The sequence below is a fragment of the Stegostoma tigrinum genome, chromosome 2, assembly GCF_030684315.1.
Source record: "Stegostoma tigrinum isolate sSteTig4 chromosome 2, sSteTig4.hap1, whole genome shotgun sequence".
In the NCBI taxonomy this organism is placed as follows: domain Eukaryota; kingdom Metazoa; phylum Chordata; class Chondrichthyes; order Orectolobiformes; family Stegostomatidae; genus Stegostoma; species Stegostoma tigrinum.
Genome location: NC_081355.1, coordinates 113,870,336 through 113,888,396, shown reverse-complemented (window position 1 = coordinate 113,888,396; position 18,061 = coordinate 113,870,336). Strand labels below are relative to the sequence as shown.

Sequence of the window (18,061 nt, the reverse complement as noted above, 5' to 3'; positions counted from 1 at the left end):
TCATTGTTCCACTTCTGTCAGTCCACCTTAATTATTGTCTAGCTGTCAGCTAGCTAGCCAGACTGCTTCCACCCATGCCAAGGTGTTGCAGTTCTGAAGCCAAGTTTTCTAGGACCATAGCTCCTTGGGTTGTCCTACAAGGCCACCTGAAGCCTCCCTCACTGAAAATCAGCAGCCTTCAACACCAGCAGTGCAGTAGCCACTGGGAAAGCACTGGATAAGAGCATCAGGACAGACAAACATACTCACAATTCAAGTATGAAGAGAGTATACTAATTTGGCTGTCTTGTATGGAATATTGGATAGTTTTTTTTGGTTGCATTGGTTTGGATGATTGAAATATAGAAATAAAATCCACAACAAACAATCTAGAGAACACTAGAATGGAACAGACAAAACAAAATGCGCAAGTATTTTTGAATGTGGAATTGGGATTAGATTCACTGACACTACAGTCAGTTGAAACTTTCTGGAAAGTAGCACCACAAACAAGTTTAGAATGAAGGTTCATGACTGCCTTGAGAATACAAGGCATTCAATGTGTCTTGTGCTGGGCCCGATCAGACACCAACTAGACATTCAGGGAATTGAACCCTTAGTGGTTGAGATTCATTTCCACATTTTGATGCTGTTACAATCTCTGTCACAGACCAATAACTTCTAAAAAACTAATCCTAACTTCTAATTGATAGTTGAAAGGATGACATTCAGATTTCATGTTTAATGACTTTTACTGTAATCTTCTGAAAATGAAACCCTGTTTTAGTGGGCAGCATGTATTTTGAATGACAGAACAGAAATTTCCATTTCCCCTTTCACTTTTAATGCAACACTGATAAAACACAATTCACAGGTATTATTGTATTCTTTAGGCAGTCGTTGGATTTTCCTGGACCCAGTTTAAAATGATTCATATTTACCAGAGCTTACTTCTGTTCCTTTCCTTTCACAGCTTAGTGACTTTTAACTTCAGAACTATCTTTCATTTTGAGGGTGTTTCTTTGTGATTCTTCCTTGAGTGCAAGCCAGGTGATACCTCCAGCCTCGTAGCAACGTAAAACAATTTTTTTTTGTCTGACTGTAAGCCCCCATCTTCATTCTGTAGGGTGTATTGTAGAGACTTTCAGTCTCTAGTTTGTTTCTTCACTAATTTCTGGTTGACTGTCTATGTCTGAGATTTTCAGGAATATCTTAGAAACACTATCACTTTCAAAATCCATTTTCATGGCAATGCAAATCATAGGAACCTTGTATTGCTACTTAGCTATCCCTGAGACCCCAATTATTCTTTAACTCAGAAACAAATGGAAACTTAAAGCTATTTACAGCCCACATTCTCAACACCTTCCTGGGACATCAGAGAGCAGCTTTCCAACCACTGTGAACACAGATTTTGTTGCTGTTGCCTTGTAGTACAAATACATTACATCTTCTTTCCAGCAAGCAAAGAGGGCTTTTTTCATCCTTAACAGGCATGTTACCAGGCCTTTTATGAAGCAAACGTGAGAAACTAAAAGAAACAGTCAGACACATAAAAATCTTATTTAGCTTATATTTGTATCAGTGCCTTACCGCAACCATAATGCCATACCAAGGCCGATCCCACTAACCTGGCAAAACCACTTGCACACTGCATCTTCTCTGACTCTGGCTAGAGAAGGTGTAATGTATACCCTTTACAGCTTGTCAACGACCTCCCTCAAAGGGCTGTAGGCAGAAATATTAGAAATGTTCCCTGTTTCAGCCTTGGAAATTTTGAAATGCCATCCATCATCTCATGCCAAGTAGCAGATTTAAGTGAGCATCCCTTTGTAAAGTGAAGACATTGCATATGCTACTCATTGCTGAGATTGGTGTTGAGAACTGCTTCCTGAAGACATTGGCCTTCTCTCCTCCACTCTATTTAAACAATTTGGCTTGCTTCTACTTAATCTTAATGTTATGCTGCAGTCTAAGGAATCTGAAAACTCTGAACTATTTGAGTAACAGGTAAGCCCTCATCGCTGCAATACATTGGCTTGTCGAGTTTACCTAAATTAGCTGTAGATAATTCATAGCAGCAGCTAGAAAAAAATCATCTGGTAACTAACCAGGTTGATAATCCCTTTAAATATATCTTTAAATAAGGGTGCAGTTTGCTGTGAGCCCTCCTGCTGCTGAACAGCTGGTCAGTGATGTATGAATGTGAAACAGCGTTAGCTGGAGCACTGTGGTTGTAAATGGCACAGCTGACATTAATTTATTATTACACGCTCACTGATGTAACCATCTGCTGACTCTGCATATTTATACCATAAATTCTTAATGCCCATGCCAATGTGCCACAATAAAAATGCAGTGTGGTTGCCATTTCATACACAAGCTCACCCATGGTGCTAGAAATATGAGCGGTATGGAATTGAATTTTGCAATCAATGTGACAAGCTATTGTTTTGCCCAGAGTACAGTTAGTATAGCAATTCATATAACAATTCATAGTAACATATAATTTGAAATCAAATGTTTTCTGTTCCAGTTACATCTTGTGCTTATGCAATATTTCATCACATTCTTCAAAACTATCTGTAGTTGTCAGGTATTAATATACTTTAAAGTACAATGAAATGGAAAGATACAATAATCCAGATGCTGTGTATTGTTTACTTGTCATAAGTATTCCTATAGTGCCATATAAATTATTCTGTTTGTATAAAAAAAATCTATGATCTTAGCGCTGATTTAATTATTAATTGTCTGATGTCCAATGTTGAAACTAATTTATGACATTTGTGTTGAGAGTTTTATGAATTTACAAGCTTTGATTAAAGTAGGTGGTTTGAAAACAAATGTCTGAATTGATGTAAGGGATTTATTGTGATCATTTCGTAGGTTCATATCAACATTGAAAATTCTTGGAATGAAGAGGAGGTATGGAGAATGGAAATGTATATCTCCTTTGGAATTATGAGTCTGGGTCTACTGTCATTGCTAGCAGTTACGTCTATCCCTTCAGTCAGCAGTTCACTGAATTGGAGGGAGTTCAACTTTATTCATGTATGTTTCTTTTTCATTTCATTTATTAGTGATGTGCGACTTTTTGAATTCAATCTAATTGCTATTTTTAAGCAGTTTCAAGCTGTCCAGTGCTTTAGAAATCTTCATGTGGAAATACGTACTAAGTAAGTAGGAAGGGTTTTTTCTGTTGTAAATAAGTAAGAGTTCCAATAGCAAGCTAGAACCTAATGTGCATTTTTTTAAAATCTCCTGTTTTTTTTGAAGATGCAAAACAGTCAGGTAAACATAAAACGTGTAACTAATTTTAGGCAGAACCCAAATCAACGATTTATGGTCTTCCTTGCAAACTCCTACTGTAACTTGAGCATGAGTAGTGCAGACATGGCTCAGGGGGGCATTTCTCCTTTTATTTCTGAGTTGGAAGTGACATTCTGTAACCATTTCTGAACTTGGCTACTTGCGTCAGATTTTCCAGTTCAAACAGTGAGGCCTATTTTCACTTCTGATTTAGGAGTAGAGAGTCAGGACACCCCAAAACCAGAGAAAAAGTGGTTTGGAAGGTCTGATTTGTTCTAGGGTAGCAGAGTTTCCTGGGAGTTAGACTGAGTAACACCAGAATGACAGCTAAGGCTGCTGGGTGCAGAGGCAAGCTAGACAGAAAGCTGACCTTGGTGCACAGGAACCATATTGATGATACTTGTTTTAAAAATGTTTAATGCAAAAAAAAGCTCACAGCATCACCCCTCTTACCAATGTTCCCTGTTATAGAACATAGAACATTACAGCACAGTACAGGCCCCCTCGGCCCTCGATGTTGTGCCGACCTGTCATACCAATCTGAAGCCCATCTAACCTACACTATTCCATGTACGTCCATATGCTCATCCAATGACGACTTAAATGTACCTAAAGTTGGCGAATCTACAACAGTTGCACGCAAAGCGTTCCATTCCCTCACTACTCTCTGAGTAAAGAAACTACCTCTGACATCTAAGATAATCAAATGTGAGGCTGGATGAACACAGCAGGCCAAGCAGCATCTCAGGAGCACAAAAGCTGACGTTTCAGGCCTAGACCCTTCATCAGAGAGGGGGATGGGGAGTTCGCAACAAACAACTGCACCTCCCAGTCGCAAACCATTTCCACTCCCCCTCCCATTCTCTAGATGACATGTCCATCATGGGCCTCCTGCACTGCCACAAAGATGCCACCCGAAGGTTGCAGGAACAGCAACTCATATTCCGCCTGGGAACCCTGCAGCCATATGGTATCAATGTGGACTTCACCAGTTTCAAAATCTCCCCTTCCCCTACTGCATCCCTCAACCAGCCTAGTTCGTCCCCTCCCCCCACTGCACCACACAACCAGCCCAGCTCTTCCCCCCCATCCACTGCATCCCAAAACCAGTCCAACCTGTCTCTGCCTCCCTAACCGGTTCTTCCTCTCACCCATCCCTTCCTCCCACACCAAGCCGCACCCCCAGCTACCTACTAACCTCATCCCACCTCCTTGACCTGTCCGTCTTCCCTGGACTGACCTATCCCCTCCCTACCTCCCCACCTATACTCTCTCCACCTATCTTCTTTACTCTCCATCTTCGGTCCGCCTCCCCCTCTCTCCCTATTTATTCCAGTTCCCTCTCCCCATCCCCCTCTCTGATGAAGGGTCTAGGCCCGAAACGTCAGCTTTTGTGCTCCTGAGATGCTGCTTGGCCTGCTGTGTTCATCCAGCCTCACATTTGATTATCTTGGAATTCTCCAGCATCTGCAGTTCCCATTATCTCTGATACCTCTGACATCTGTCCAATATCTTTCACCCCTCAATTTAAAGCTATGCCCCCTCGTGCTCACCGTCACCATCCTAGGAAAAAGGCTCTCCCTATCCACCCTATCTAACCCTCTGATTATTTTATATGACTGAGAGAATGAAAAGTTTTAATCCACCAGCCATATGTTGCTTCCTTCTGTGAGGACCCGCCAAGGTCTGCGTATAACAGTCCCTTACACAAAGGAGGTTAATGCAATGCCTTGCTATTGGCATGCGCAGAACCTCCAAGAAGTTGCATGGCCATCAAGCTTAGAAGGAATGTTGCTCCATAACCTCTCATAATTCTAACGTTAACCCGTAATTCCTCATTGCCTCCATGTTAACCTATGCTCCTTCACTTACCCCCATGACCACTCATACCCCTGGTGCAAACTCATGGTCCCACTCATCCCATCTTCCTTTATAGAACCATGCTAATCTACAGCGAAGTCATTCTTTTCCCATGACCTCTACCATTCTAGCTGACCTATTATTGACCATGGCAGATCCCAGAAATAATGTTTATCGTAGAATATCATCAAAGAACCCCTATAGCATGGAAATAGGTCTGTCAGCCCAAAGAGTCCACACTGACCCTCAGAGCATCCCACCCAGACCCAACCCCCTGTACCCCCCCAACCCCCCCAATCTAGACATCCTTGAATACTACAGGCAATTGAGCATGGCCAATACACCTAGCCTGCACATCTTTGGACTGTAGGAGGAAACTAGAGCACCCAGAGGAAACCCACACAGACACAGGGAGAATGTGTAAACTCCACGCAGGCAGTTGCCGAGGGTAGAATTGAACCAAGATCCCTGGTGCTGTGAGGCTGCAGTGCTAACCACTGAGCCACCATGCCACCCAGCTGATAAAAGCTGACAAAAAATAAAGTTCTGTGATTTATAAATTAAATTACAATTTTTAAAAAATACTAAGTGATTAAAATATATTCAATGTATTAAAATTCCTTCAGTTAATCTCTTGGTACTAATTCTATAATGAAAACAAATATTTCTATTCTATAACCAATTTCAGCTGACATTTGAAGTGTTCATTTAACAGGCACCACACTGTGATAATGTTAGGTTGCAATGCAAATCGTATAATAATAGCCCTTAGGCATATGTGAGCATAGTGACAGGTAGCAAAACTGTACTTTTTGTTTTAATTAGGTAGAGAAAAACTAAATTCCTTGAAAACTTTAACCATTCAAATGAGTTATAGAGAGATTTTTGATATCTTAATGGTTTTATGAAAACCTTCACAGTTTAAGTGAGTTTATGCACTTCTTACACACATTTCTTTCCATGTCTCAGTCCCCAAGTGCATCTGACTTCTCCAAATGGAGCTTTATCTCTCTCAAGGAGTACTTGGCATCTCCTAAAGTAACCTGGAACTATATCCAAAAGAGTGCCTTCCCTCTGTGAGAAGGTATCCTGGTTATCCACATGAACCTACCAGGTTCAGATCTGCTTTCGGAAGGTCTAAACTGTGCACTTCTAGTTTCTGACAAGTACCTCAGCAAAATCCTACACTTAGTGGATACACCAGCTGATTTATACGGGCAGCTGCGTTTAGAGGCAAGCATGAACAGCTGAGAACCACGTGCCCCCTTCCGAATTCATTAACATGCGAAAACTCAAGTCAAAATGTCTGTATAGGTTCTACAGGGGATATAAATGGACTTTCTGAGACTTTTGCAAGAAAATGCATATTAGAAGAAAAAGATGTTAGAAGAAACAGCATTTGTTTTATTTCTAGGTGAACACAATTTGGGGGATGAAAAGTTTTTTTATTCATTCACAGGATGAGGGTGTTGCAGGCTAGGCCAGCATTTATTGCTCTCCCTAATTGCCCATAGTTAACTAAATTGCTGTAGGCCTGGAGTCACATGTAGAGACCAAGCAAAGATGGCAGCTTCCTTATCTAAAAACGTTAATGAACCAGATGGGCTTTCCTGACAATTAACAATGGTTTCATGGTCATCATTAGACTCTTCATTCCAAATTTTTAGTGAATTCAAATTTGTTGTTGTGAGATTGCAGGACATTACCTATGTCACTGGATTAGTAATCCAGAAAGAATACCACTAGGCAATTGGCCTCCACTAATCCTACTATTTGGATTGATTGAAACAACTAGCATTGCTACATTTGCGGGCGCTTGATATATGAAGGAGAAGTGCATAGGGAATGTGTAGAGCATAGTTTGTAAAGTGGGAGAAAACTCATCCGGAGCATAATACTGACACAGACAACCTGGACTGTATGGCCTATTTCTGTGTGATTAGATTCAATTTAAAGAAGAGGTGAAAACTTTCTGCAGTGCATGTGACTTAAAACTAAGGATAAGTGCAAAATGATAAGTATTCCAAATAAGTACTGCTGATAAAAAGGCTCATTTTGGCAAAAAATGAGAAGGTGGTGATGAGCTGTCTTCTTGAACCAGTGTAGTCCACATGCTGTAGGTTGACCCACAATGCCCTTAGGGATGGAACTCCAGGATTTTGACTCAGCAACAGAGAAGAACCATCCAAGTCAGCATGGTGAATACCTTGGAGGGAAACTTGCAGTTGATAGTTTTCCCACATTTCTGCTGCCCTTGTCCTTCCAGATGGAAGTGGATGTGGGTGTGGAAGGTGCTTTCCCAGGATTTTCTGTGAATTTCTGCAGTGCATATTGAAAATGGTACACACTACTGTCACAGGACATCAGTGGTAGACGGAGTAGATGTTTCTGTATGTGATACAAATCAAGCAGGGCTTTTTCAGCATGTTGCCAAGGTTCTTGAGTGTTGTTGGAGCTGTACTCAAGTAGTCCACAGTGGTGTACTCCATACACTTCTGATTTGTACCTCGTAGATAGTGGATAGGCTTTGGCGAGCCACAAGGTGAGTTACTCGATGCAGTATTCATAGCCTCTGACCTGCTGTTCTAACCACTATATTAATATAGCCAGTCTAATTCAATTTCTGGTCAATGGTAACCCCTAGGATGTTGATAGTAGGGGAATCAATGATGGTAACACCTTTGAATGTCAAGAGGCATCCCTTACTGGAGATGGTCATTATCTGGCATTGTTGTGACATGAATGTTAGTTACTACTTTTCAGCCCAAACCTGAATGTTGTCCAAGTCTTGCTGCATTTTGTCTTGCACTCATCAGAACATTTCCAGCACAGACAAGGAGGTTGATCATCGGTATCTGGGAAATGAATTATCAGGAAAGAGTAAAGAAATGTGTACTTTTCAGCATGAAACTTGCATCAGAAAAGTGTTCACACAGGGCTTAAGAAGATTGTTAGAGAAATACAAACATTAACATGAACATGATTTAAATTTGCAAGATGGGACAGAGATTCAAACATCTAAAAGATAACTTTAGGGCTGAAAATTTGGCAAAGAATAAAATTTATAAAGGTAATGTAGTGGAGAAAGAAACATTACAATAATTTAAGAATGGATATTGAGATGTCTGGTTGGTTGAGGCAAGATGAATGAAATGAACTTCATCTATTCACCATTCAAAATTAAAGCTATTGAACTTCTGAGGTAATTTGGCTGTGACTTGGTAGAATCTTCAGGACACAATGAGGATGTGAGCTTTTGGGCATCTCTTTTAAAGAGGGTCCAACATCATGTGCTGCTCAAGTACTTAACATGCCAGCACGAATTGCCCAATTGAGAGCCTCAATAGGCATCAGAGTGGAAAGGCTGTCTCAAGGTCTACCCTGGACCGAATCAGGATGGAGACAGGAAAGGGACTGGGTACCCACTTGCTTACTTCCTGCCTGATTAAATGTCTCTCACTAATAAACCTGCAATACGGGAAGATAATTGGAACTGCAGATGCTGGAGAATGTGAGATAACAAAGTCTGGAGCTGGATGAACACAGCAGGCCAAGAAGCATCTTAGGAGCACAAAAGCTGATGTTTTGGGCCTAGACCCTTCATCAGAAAAGGGGGATGGGGAGAGGGTTCTGAAATAAATAGGGAGGGGGGAGGCGGATCGAAGATGGATAGAGGAGAAGATAGGTGGAGAGGAGACAGAGAAGTTAAAGAGGCGGGGATGGAGCCAGTAGAGGTGAGTGTAGGTGGGGAGGGAATAGGTCAGTCCGGGGAGGTTGGACAGGTCAAGGGGACGGAATGAAGTTAGTAGGTAGGAAATGGGGGTGCGGCTTGAGGTGGGAGGAGGGGATAGGTGAGAGGAAGAACAGGTTAGGGAGGTGGGGTCGAGCTGGGCTGGTTTTGGGCACTGCATCAGATTTAAGCCTCTACAGAAGGCACTGCTCATCCTTTGCTGTACATTTTAAACAAAATCATTGAAAGTGTTTGTCAGATACTTTTCATTTTGATTAAGATAAATTGCTTCATCTTCATGCTTTATGTTCAATATCATTGCATTACAGTTCCTAAGCAAAATGTTATGGCTACATAAAATGAGTGGTAAGGAATAGAGTAACTTATTGATTCTATTTTTATCTGTATTATCAACACAGAGCTGTGGGAGAAGAGCCCTTTTAAGACCATAAGACATAGGAGTGGAAGTAAGGTCATTCGGCCCATCGAGTCCACTTCACAATTTAAATCATGGCTGGTGGGCATTTCAATTACACTTCTCAGCACTCTCCCCTTAGCCCTTGATTCCTTGTGAGATCAAGAATTTATCGATCTCTGCCTTGAAGGCATTTAATGTCTCGGCCTCCACTGTGCTCCGTGGCAATGAATTCCACAGGCCCACCACTCTCTGGCTGAAGAAATGTCTCCTCATTTCCGTTTTAAATTTACCCCCTCTAATCCTAAGGCTGTGCCCACGGGTCCTAGTCTTCCCGCCTAATGGAACTTCCCAGCGTCGACCCTTTCTAAGCCATACATTATCTTGTAAGTTACTATTCGATTTCCCCTCAACCTTCTAAACGGTAATGAATACAATCCCAGGATCTTTAGCCGTTCATCATATGTTAAACCTACTATTCCAGGAATCATCCGTGTGAATCTCCGCTGGACACACTCCAGTGCCAGTGTGTCCTTCCTGAGATGTGGGGCCCAAAATTGGACACAGTATTCTAAATGGGGCCTAACTAGAGCTTTATAAAGTCTCAGAAGCACATCACTGCTTTCATGTTCCAACCCTCTTGAGATAAACAACAACATTACATTCGCTTTCGTAATCACGGACTCTACCTGCAAGTTAACCTTTAGAGAATCCTGGACCAACACTCCCAGATCACTTTGTACTTCTGCTTTACGAATTTTCTCACCGTTTAGAAAATAGTGCATCTTGTATTCTTTTTCCAAAGTGCAAAACCTCGCATTTGCTCACATTGAATTTCATCAGCCATTTCCTGGACCACTCTCCTAAACTGTCTAAATCTTTCTGCAGCCTCCCCACCTCTTCAGTACTACCTGCCTGTCCACCTAGATAGATAGATTCTTGATCAGTAGAGCAATCAAGAGTTACAGGGAATTGGCAAGAAAATGGATGTAGAGAATGTCAGATCAGCAGTGACCTTACTGAATAACAGAGCAGTCTCAAGGGGCCAAATGGCATACTCCTGTTCCTATTTCTTATTGTCTTATTATAGATTCTGTAAATACATCCAATAGACTAAATACCTGTAAATAAATGCTGTGTGAGTGACCTGTTCTGGCAGATCTTTCTAGGATTTCTTAACAAGTTATTGCACTGCCTAGGTCATGGTCTTTTTGGACGGAATACATTTGGGTAATTTTTAAAAAATCTTTAAAATTACACTGCATTTTCTATCCACGATTGCATATCTTGTGTCCCTTTGAATGTTAAATGGGTACAGACACATACATTACACATATTCTAACATCGGCCTTAGTCTATGCATATTGGTTCCCATGAGTTATCTGTCTGAATGCGGCTGCCTGAGCAGACGTAGGTTTCTGAAGAACAATATAACGGATTTTGTGCACTCACACAGCCAGACAAGTAAGCCATTTTTGGCACAGGGATGTAAAGAGCTGTCAAGGAAAATACTGCATGAAACGTTTAGGGAAGAATTGGAGTCTTCAGACCGTCTTGATGAGGGATGAAAATATAGGCGAAGGGTTAGGGCCATGAATCTAGAAATCATGGAACCAACGTAAAGTAATCAGAAGAATCATAAATGTAAGTGGTAACTAAGAGAACAAGAGGAAATAAATAGAAGCAAGATGTGAAGAAATAAGTCCAATGTTACAGGAGTAAGCTAAAATTGATGAATTTGCTGGTTCAGTCCTGTTGGTGGATTTTGAAAAGGTGGCAGAAGCAGGCTGTGTAGGTTTGAGGGCCTATGAGGTCAGAAGCTGTAGAGGGGAGTTTATGAGAGTAGCTGAGGTCATTTACAGTCCTGGAACCAACTGCTTGATATTTACAAGTGAGTTCATTGTGTAGTAGGAGATAGGAGGAAGTGTCTGAGAGTTGGTGCTCAGCCTGTGCACACCAAATAAGAACAGCTCCACACTGAAAATTCGACTTGAGGGAACCAAGTTCAGCAAGTTCAAATTGATCAGTTTAGAGTAGAAAAGCGGAACTGAGAAACCAAGGCAGTTTATGTCACAGTGATAGCTCTCAATGAAGCAAACAAATGCAGGTAATCCCTCACCCCTATCCCAGGCCCCAAGATGACTTTCCATATTAAGCAGAGGTTCACCTGCACATCTGCCAATGTGGTACACTGTATCCATTGTACCCGGTGTGGCTTCCTCTACATTGGGGAAACCAAGCGGAGGCTTGGGGACCGCTTTGCAGAACACCGCCGCTCAGTTCGCAATAAACAACTGCACCTCCCAGTCGCGAACCATTTCAACTCCCCCTCCCATTCTTTAGATGACATGTCCATCATAGGCTTCCTGCAGTGCCACAATGATGCCACCCGAAGGTTGCAGGAACAGCAACTCATATTCCGCTTGGGAACCCTGCAGCCCAATGGTATCAATGTGGACTTCACCAGCTTCAAAATCTCCCCTTCCCCCACTGCATCCCAAAACCAGCCCAGTTCGCCCCCTGCCTCCACTGCATCACACAACCAACCCAGCTCATCCCCTCCCCCAACTGCATCCCAAAACCAGCCCAGCCTGTTTCTGCTTCCCTAACCTGTTCTACCTCTCACCCATCCCTTCCTCCCACCCCAAGCTGCACCTCCATGTCCTACCTGCTAACCTCATCCCACCTCCTTGACCTGTCCGTCTTCCCTGGACTGACCTATCCCCTCCCTACCTCCCCACCTTTACTCTCCTCTCCACCTATCATCTTTTCTCTCCATCTTCGGTCCGCCTCCCCCTCTCTCCCTAGCTATTCCAGAACCCTCACCGCATCCTCTCTGATGAAGGGTCTAGGCCCAAAACGTCAGCTTTTGTGCTTCTGAGATGCTGCTTGGCCTGCTGTGTTCATCCAGCTTCACAATTTATTATCTAAGAAACCAAGGAGTGTTGGGTCTGGGTCGAGGGGGAGTATTGGAGATGGATGAAAGAGTCCATGAACTAGGGAGAGGACTCCTTTCCAAAGAAGTGTGTGTAGAGCCCATGGTGATGGATAAAGAATTCAAATAAAGTTCATTTAGGAGGAGTTGAAAAGGGATAAAACAGTTCTTTGCTGAGGACAGATTATTCAGCATTAGAGAAAGGAAGGTCAGACGATATGTTGAATACATAACAAGTTACAGGGGGAGAAGAAGAAATGGAGTCGGAGAGGAGGAGAGAATGAATCGAGAGGGCTTCAGTATCTGTGAGTTGTTGGAGCTTGTATTCCTTAAAACATGAAAGGAAAAGGAAATGTTATTCATTAAGGCATTAAATTAAATAAAGAATGAAATGGACAAGGGAGCAGGACAGCTTTGAGAAAACGTGAGGTGGTGCTGATGGAGAGAGAGGTAAAGAGTGTTCATGTGGTGATACATGGCACTAAGTGTGGACCTCAAGATGGGCTGTGAGCAACTGTCTGATGAGTATTTTAATTTTTGGAGATAGCTATAGTCCTGGGTTGATTTGAAACATGAAGGATGGAATATTAATTGGAATACACACTGGTTAAGTCAGAACCAGAGACAGTCACTGAGAAAGGAGACGAGGCTGTGAAAGCAGGAATTTATGAAACACAGAGGGGAATAGAAAGCAATGAAGCTGAACAAGCTGAAAGATTAAAATATAATTCCTCTTTGAGAGAAGAGCAGAGCATTTCCAAAATATGCTTGCCTGGAAGAAAAATGGCAATGAGAAAAACACAGAAAAGCAAGCAATGTACTGCACATGCTGGAGATCTGAACTAAAAATGGAAGGTGCTGGAGAGTCAGACAGAGATCCAAAATTGCAGTCTGGCAGCATTCGTAGACAGAGATGTTCAGGGTCAATAGTCCCGCAGTGTCATCTCTCATTTCCATTGCCAAGTTGATACTAGGAAATCTGCCTGGTTTCATTCCCTATTGACTTTTCTGTAGCGGTTGGCTACATCTAAGTGGTTTGTTAGGCAATTTCAGGGCAAATTTAAGAGTTAACCAAATTGCTGTGGATCCTGAGTTACAAATGGATGACAAAAGATATGGTTGACAGATTTCTTTCTCTAAAGGACATTATTGAATTAGATGAGTTCTTACAACATTTCCCTCCTCTGAGGTACAATAAATCTTTGAGAGTGAATACTTATAGAAAATAAACCTTATGTTATGCAGGTCCTACCAAATCAAGAAAGCAGAAAGTCAAGAAAATTCTGAGGAAGGGTCACCGGACCCAAAACGTTAACTCTGTTTTCTCCTCCACAGATGATGCCAGATCTGCTGAGCTTTTCCAGCAACTTTGTTTTTGTTCAAGAAGCAGTTCAACACCATCTCAAGGGCAATTAATGAAGGACACTGAAAGCTGGCCTAGCCAGCAATACTCATTTCCTGTGAAAGAACTCATTTTAAATAAAATGTTTTAAACACATACATACCTTTTCTCTGTTATAAAGGCTCAGTTTAAACATGAAGAAAACCAGTTACCTTTCTTGCAGCTGTTGCTGTGAGATGTATTGAATTGTTAAATCTGAGACATTTTCCAAGTGAATCAGTCATTCTCTACTTCTTACAAATCAGTGGAAGCTTCCAGAGAAAGAAAACTGAACACCAAGGGTCTGGCCAGCTGAAGAAAGATCATCTTAACATTTGAATTAGAAGCAAAAACCACTGAACTGACCTTCCAGTCTTTTCTCCCTCTACCAATTATCTGTTTTCCCTTAGTGTGTGTGTGTGTGTGTGTATGTTAAGGAGGAATTTATAAGGGGATTGAAGTTTTAGTTAGTTTTATATACCAATGATTTATATCTATTTACCTAATTACTTCAAATAATTAATAGTTTTTCTTCAGTATGTAAACCTGGTCCATGGCTTCTATCAACCTTGGTCAGTTGTTAATTTTAAGTTTGAGATAGATATATTTTTGTTAAGCAAAGGTATTAAGGGATATGGGCCAAAGGCAAGTATATGAATTTAGGCCACAGATCAGCCATGATCTCATTGAATGGCAGAACAGGCTCAAGGGGATGAATGGCCTACTTTTTTCCCATGTTCCTGTAGTCTGAAAGTCAGGTAAATTGGGGCACTCTGTATAGTTTAGAAAATATCTTCTGACATTTGATACAAGTCTGGGAATAACAGTTTACGATGTGCTAACCTAGTGGGTTTTAACATATTACTCGCTATTATTTATAGGCAGCACCAGCAGCAGTTGCTGTCAGAAAATGACAGCTCACTCTCTGGCTCCCATTCAAATGCATAAGAAGAATAGTTTAAAGCTCCTCTTTGTGTTAGTAATGGCAGTAACAGAATTCAACCCTTACATCTTAAATCTCAGCCTTCTACTTCTGTTGGCTTATAACATTAACATCCAGCAGTGATTCATTTTTCTGGTTCTGAAAATGATCAAAATATCTTCTAATTAGAGCATGCAACTCCAAATTAACATATCTCTCTAATTGAGAACAGGCATTTCTGCGATTTTCCAAACTATAATTGAAACAGAATTTCTTTCTATACAGGCACATAAACTGAGAGAAATTGCTGAGGTAGATTACAGAATAGTTGACATTCACTGATCCATATTCTGAAATTAGATGCCTAAATGAACTCAGGCTGCTGATGTTCTGCCTCTTAATTTATGCTACATTCGGAGACATTGTCATCGCCCAACAGTTTCAGAAAGTTAAAACTAAACTATTATAAAATAGAACAATGACATTGGTATGAGGCTATTTACTCATTAACATTAACTGCCCTTTGTTTCATTAGTAAGTCATCTATAATAAAACTGACATACGTTTTGAAAGAACACAATGTGCTGACAGTCTCCAGCAGTAACAGATTTCCAAAGAAAATTCCAAGGTTTGGAAATGGTTATCCTGAGGTCATGTCAATGGGGACACTTTAAGTCATTGAGCTGTTAGTCCTGTAGTATATGCAGAGGGCATTTTTGTGGAGTGAGCTCCTTGTGTTTAAAAATCATTATCAGAATGATTTCAATTTCACTTTGGGAAGATTATCATGTTTACAATGACTGAATAAATCTTGTGAGATGTTTCTCAATGTTTCAAGGATTAAATTCCACAAATTTGTTTAATACACTTTCAGTGAATCAGAAGCAAAAGTCAGGTATGCTCCACTTTGTCAGGTATGCGTGCATCCTTCTTCAGCTTAATTTTAAATATTCAAACATTTTCTGGGTCTCAAACATGTCCTCTTTTTCTAATCATGCCTCCTTCCAACTTGCAATATTATGTTTTGCCTTTAACTATTTTTCTTCTTTAAATTATCACTTTATAGCTTTTCTCTTGCTTTCTATGTTTATGTTTTCCCTCTTATAAGCTGCTTATTTACAGTCCTGATGGTCACTTCCTGAAAAAGTGATTTGTTGCTTCTCCCCAGAAGTTCTTTTACTGACTTGTTGAGTGTTTCCACTGTTTAATGCTGTTGGTTGAGATTTCTAGAGTCCCGAGGACTTTATTTAGTCCAGTTGTGGGAATGTGTTTTATGCACTTGCCCTTAAGTCCTGGAATTTACCATGGAGAAATTGGTCCGTTTTAAAAATCGCTAATTATAAGCTGAAAGCTTCTTGTAAGATCTTTCAATTTTTAAATTTTAAATTTTATGGTACTGAAACTCTTGGAGATGACTTGGGACAGCAAAGCTCATAAATTCCTCTTGGAATTGACTCTGGGATCAGTTTGAAGCATACAGCATACAGATATACAGCACAGAAACAGATGCTTTGGTCGAACTCATCCATGCCAAACAATTGTCCTAAATAAGTCTCGTCCCATTTACCAGTATTTGGCCAATATCCCTGTAAATTGTTCCTATTCATATACCCATTCAGATGCCTTTTAATTGTTGTATTTGTACCAGCCTCCAGCACTTCCTCTGGCAGTTCATTCCATTATTGTGCCACCCTCTGTGCGAAAAAGTTGCACCTTATGTCCCTTTTAAATCTTGCCCCTCTCATCTTAGACTTATGCCCTCTAGTTTTGGACATCCCCACCCCAGAGAAAGGATTTTGCCTATTTACCTGTCCATGCCCCTCATGATTTTATAAACCTCTATGAGGTCACCCCTCAGCCTCTGACACTCCAGGGAAAATTGCTCCAGCCTGTTCAGATTCTCGCTATAGCTGAACCTTCCGACCCTGGCAACATCCTTGTAAGCCTTTTCTGAACCCTTTCAAGTTTCACTACATCCTTCTTATAACAGGGAGACCAGAATCGCATGCAGTGTTCCAAAAGCGACCTACCCAACATCCTGTACAGCCGTAACATGACCTCCCAACTCCTATCTCAATATAATGACCAATAAAGGCAAGTATACCAAGTGCCTTCTTCACTATCCTGTCTACCTGCAACTCTGCTTTCTCAGAACTATGAACCTGCACTCCCAGGTCTCTTTGTTCAGCAACACCCCCCAGGAACTTAACGTTAAATGTATAAGCCCTGCTCTGATTTGCCTTTCTAAAATGCAGGACTTCACATTGATCTAAATTAAACACCATCTGCCATTCCTCAATCCATTGGCACATCTGACCAATGTCCCATTGTGCTCTGAGGTGACCTTCTTCACTGTTCACTAAACTGCTAACTTTGGTGTCATCTGCAAACTTACTAACCATTACTCCTATGTCCACACCTAAATCATTTAAGTAGCCATAATAGTAATCTTTACAATAAATTTAAGTAGGATTTATGTTCAAAACCAGATCAAGGGATTCAACTGTTTATTGTTCTATTATCTATTACCATACCAATGATTCAGTTTTCTTCTCCAGAGAAGATCTGTGTGTTTGACCCTCCCTCTGTTGTGGGGACAGCAGGTCAGAGATGTCCATCTTTCCAGCAATATGAGCCAAAATAAAGGCAAATTAAGCTAAATTAAATAGTTTGCCAGCCAAACCATACAAAATTCTGTTAGGACATGGAAAGAAAAGATCTTGAACTTCTGTTGAAGGAGAAAAGTTTGTGCTGCTTCCCTCGCCTCCGCCTGAACATTGGCCAGACTGCCCCTAACACTTCATTTGCCCAAGCCTCAGTTTCCCTCTGATCTCCTCTCATTCTTCCTCAAATCTCACCATGTACATGAGACCCACCTTCTGCTCCATCAACAGTGATCTCACTAAATGGCTGATCATCAAATTCTTCTTGTATACTGATAATATCAATAGATGTCTCTGTTCAGGTTCTTAAACTCTTACCTTCAAAATCTGCCATTAATTTCCAGAGGGCAACTGTGAAATCTCCTCCAATGGTCCAGCTGGTAACAGTGTGCTGAGGACTGGTTCTGATACACTGGGGGTGCTGGCAGGGTGACATCCACAACATGCTTCCACAAACTGCTCCACGTCGCTCTCCATCCCTGGCCACCGGATTCTGCTACATAAGTTTTGCTGAGCACCACCCAGCCCCAAGGGATCCTCATGTGCTTCTACCTGCAGCCTAGACCAAAGCCTTTGTGTCTGTTGCCTCTGAGAACACATTTCCCAGTCATGCACCGTTCATCTTATACTCCAATGTCCACCTTGAAGGGGCAATTTTCCAGGTTTCCAGCTCTGATTCCCTGTCTGATGGCATCCAATTCTGGATCTTTGTCTGACTGTCTGTCTATCTTTCTCATTGTCACTGCTTTGGGAAACATGAACTGCCACAAACCATACCAATGATTCAGTTTCCTTCTCCAGGGAAGATCTGTGTGTTTGACCCTCCCTCTGTTGTGGGGACAGCGGGTCAGAGATGTCCATCTT

At 41.4% G+C, this 18,061-nt stretch overlaps 1 protein-coding gene across 8 annotated transcripts in view; it reads left to right on the top strand.

Moving 5' to 3' along the window:
* The window catches only part of steap2 (STEAP family member 2, metalloreductase), a 94,410-nt gene that overhangs the window by 69,819 nt on the left and 6,530 nt on the right, over positions 1-18,061 (top strand). For 6 of the 8 annotated variants that reach the window (XM_048547462.2, XM_059638626.1, XM_048547453.2 and 3 more), the window contains one exon: positions 2,869-3,033. The exons of 1 other annotated variant lie outside the window; for it this stretch is intronic. In XM_048547462.2, coding sequence (XP_048403419.1) covers positions 2,869-3,033 — 165 coding nt within the window. The remainder of the gene's footprint in view (positions 1-2,868; positions 3,034-18,061) is intronic. One more of the 8 variants, XM_048547473.2, reaches the window with a different exon arrangement.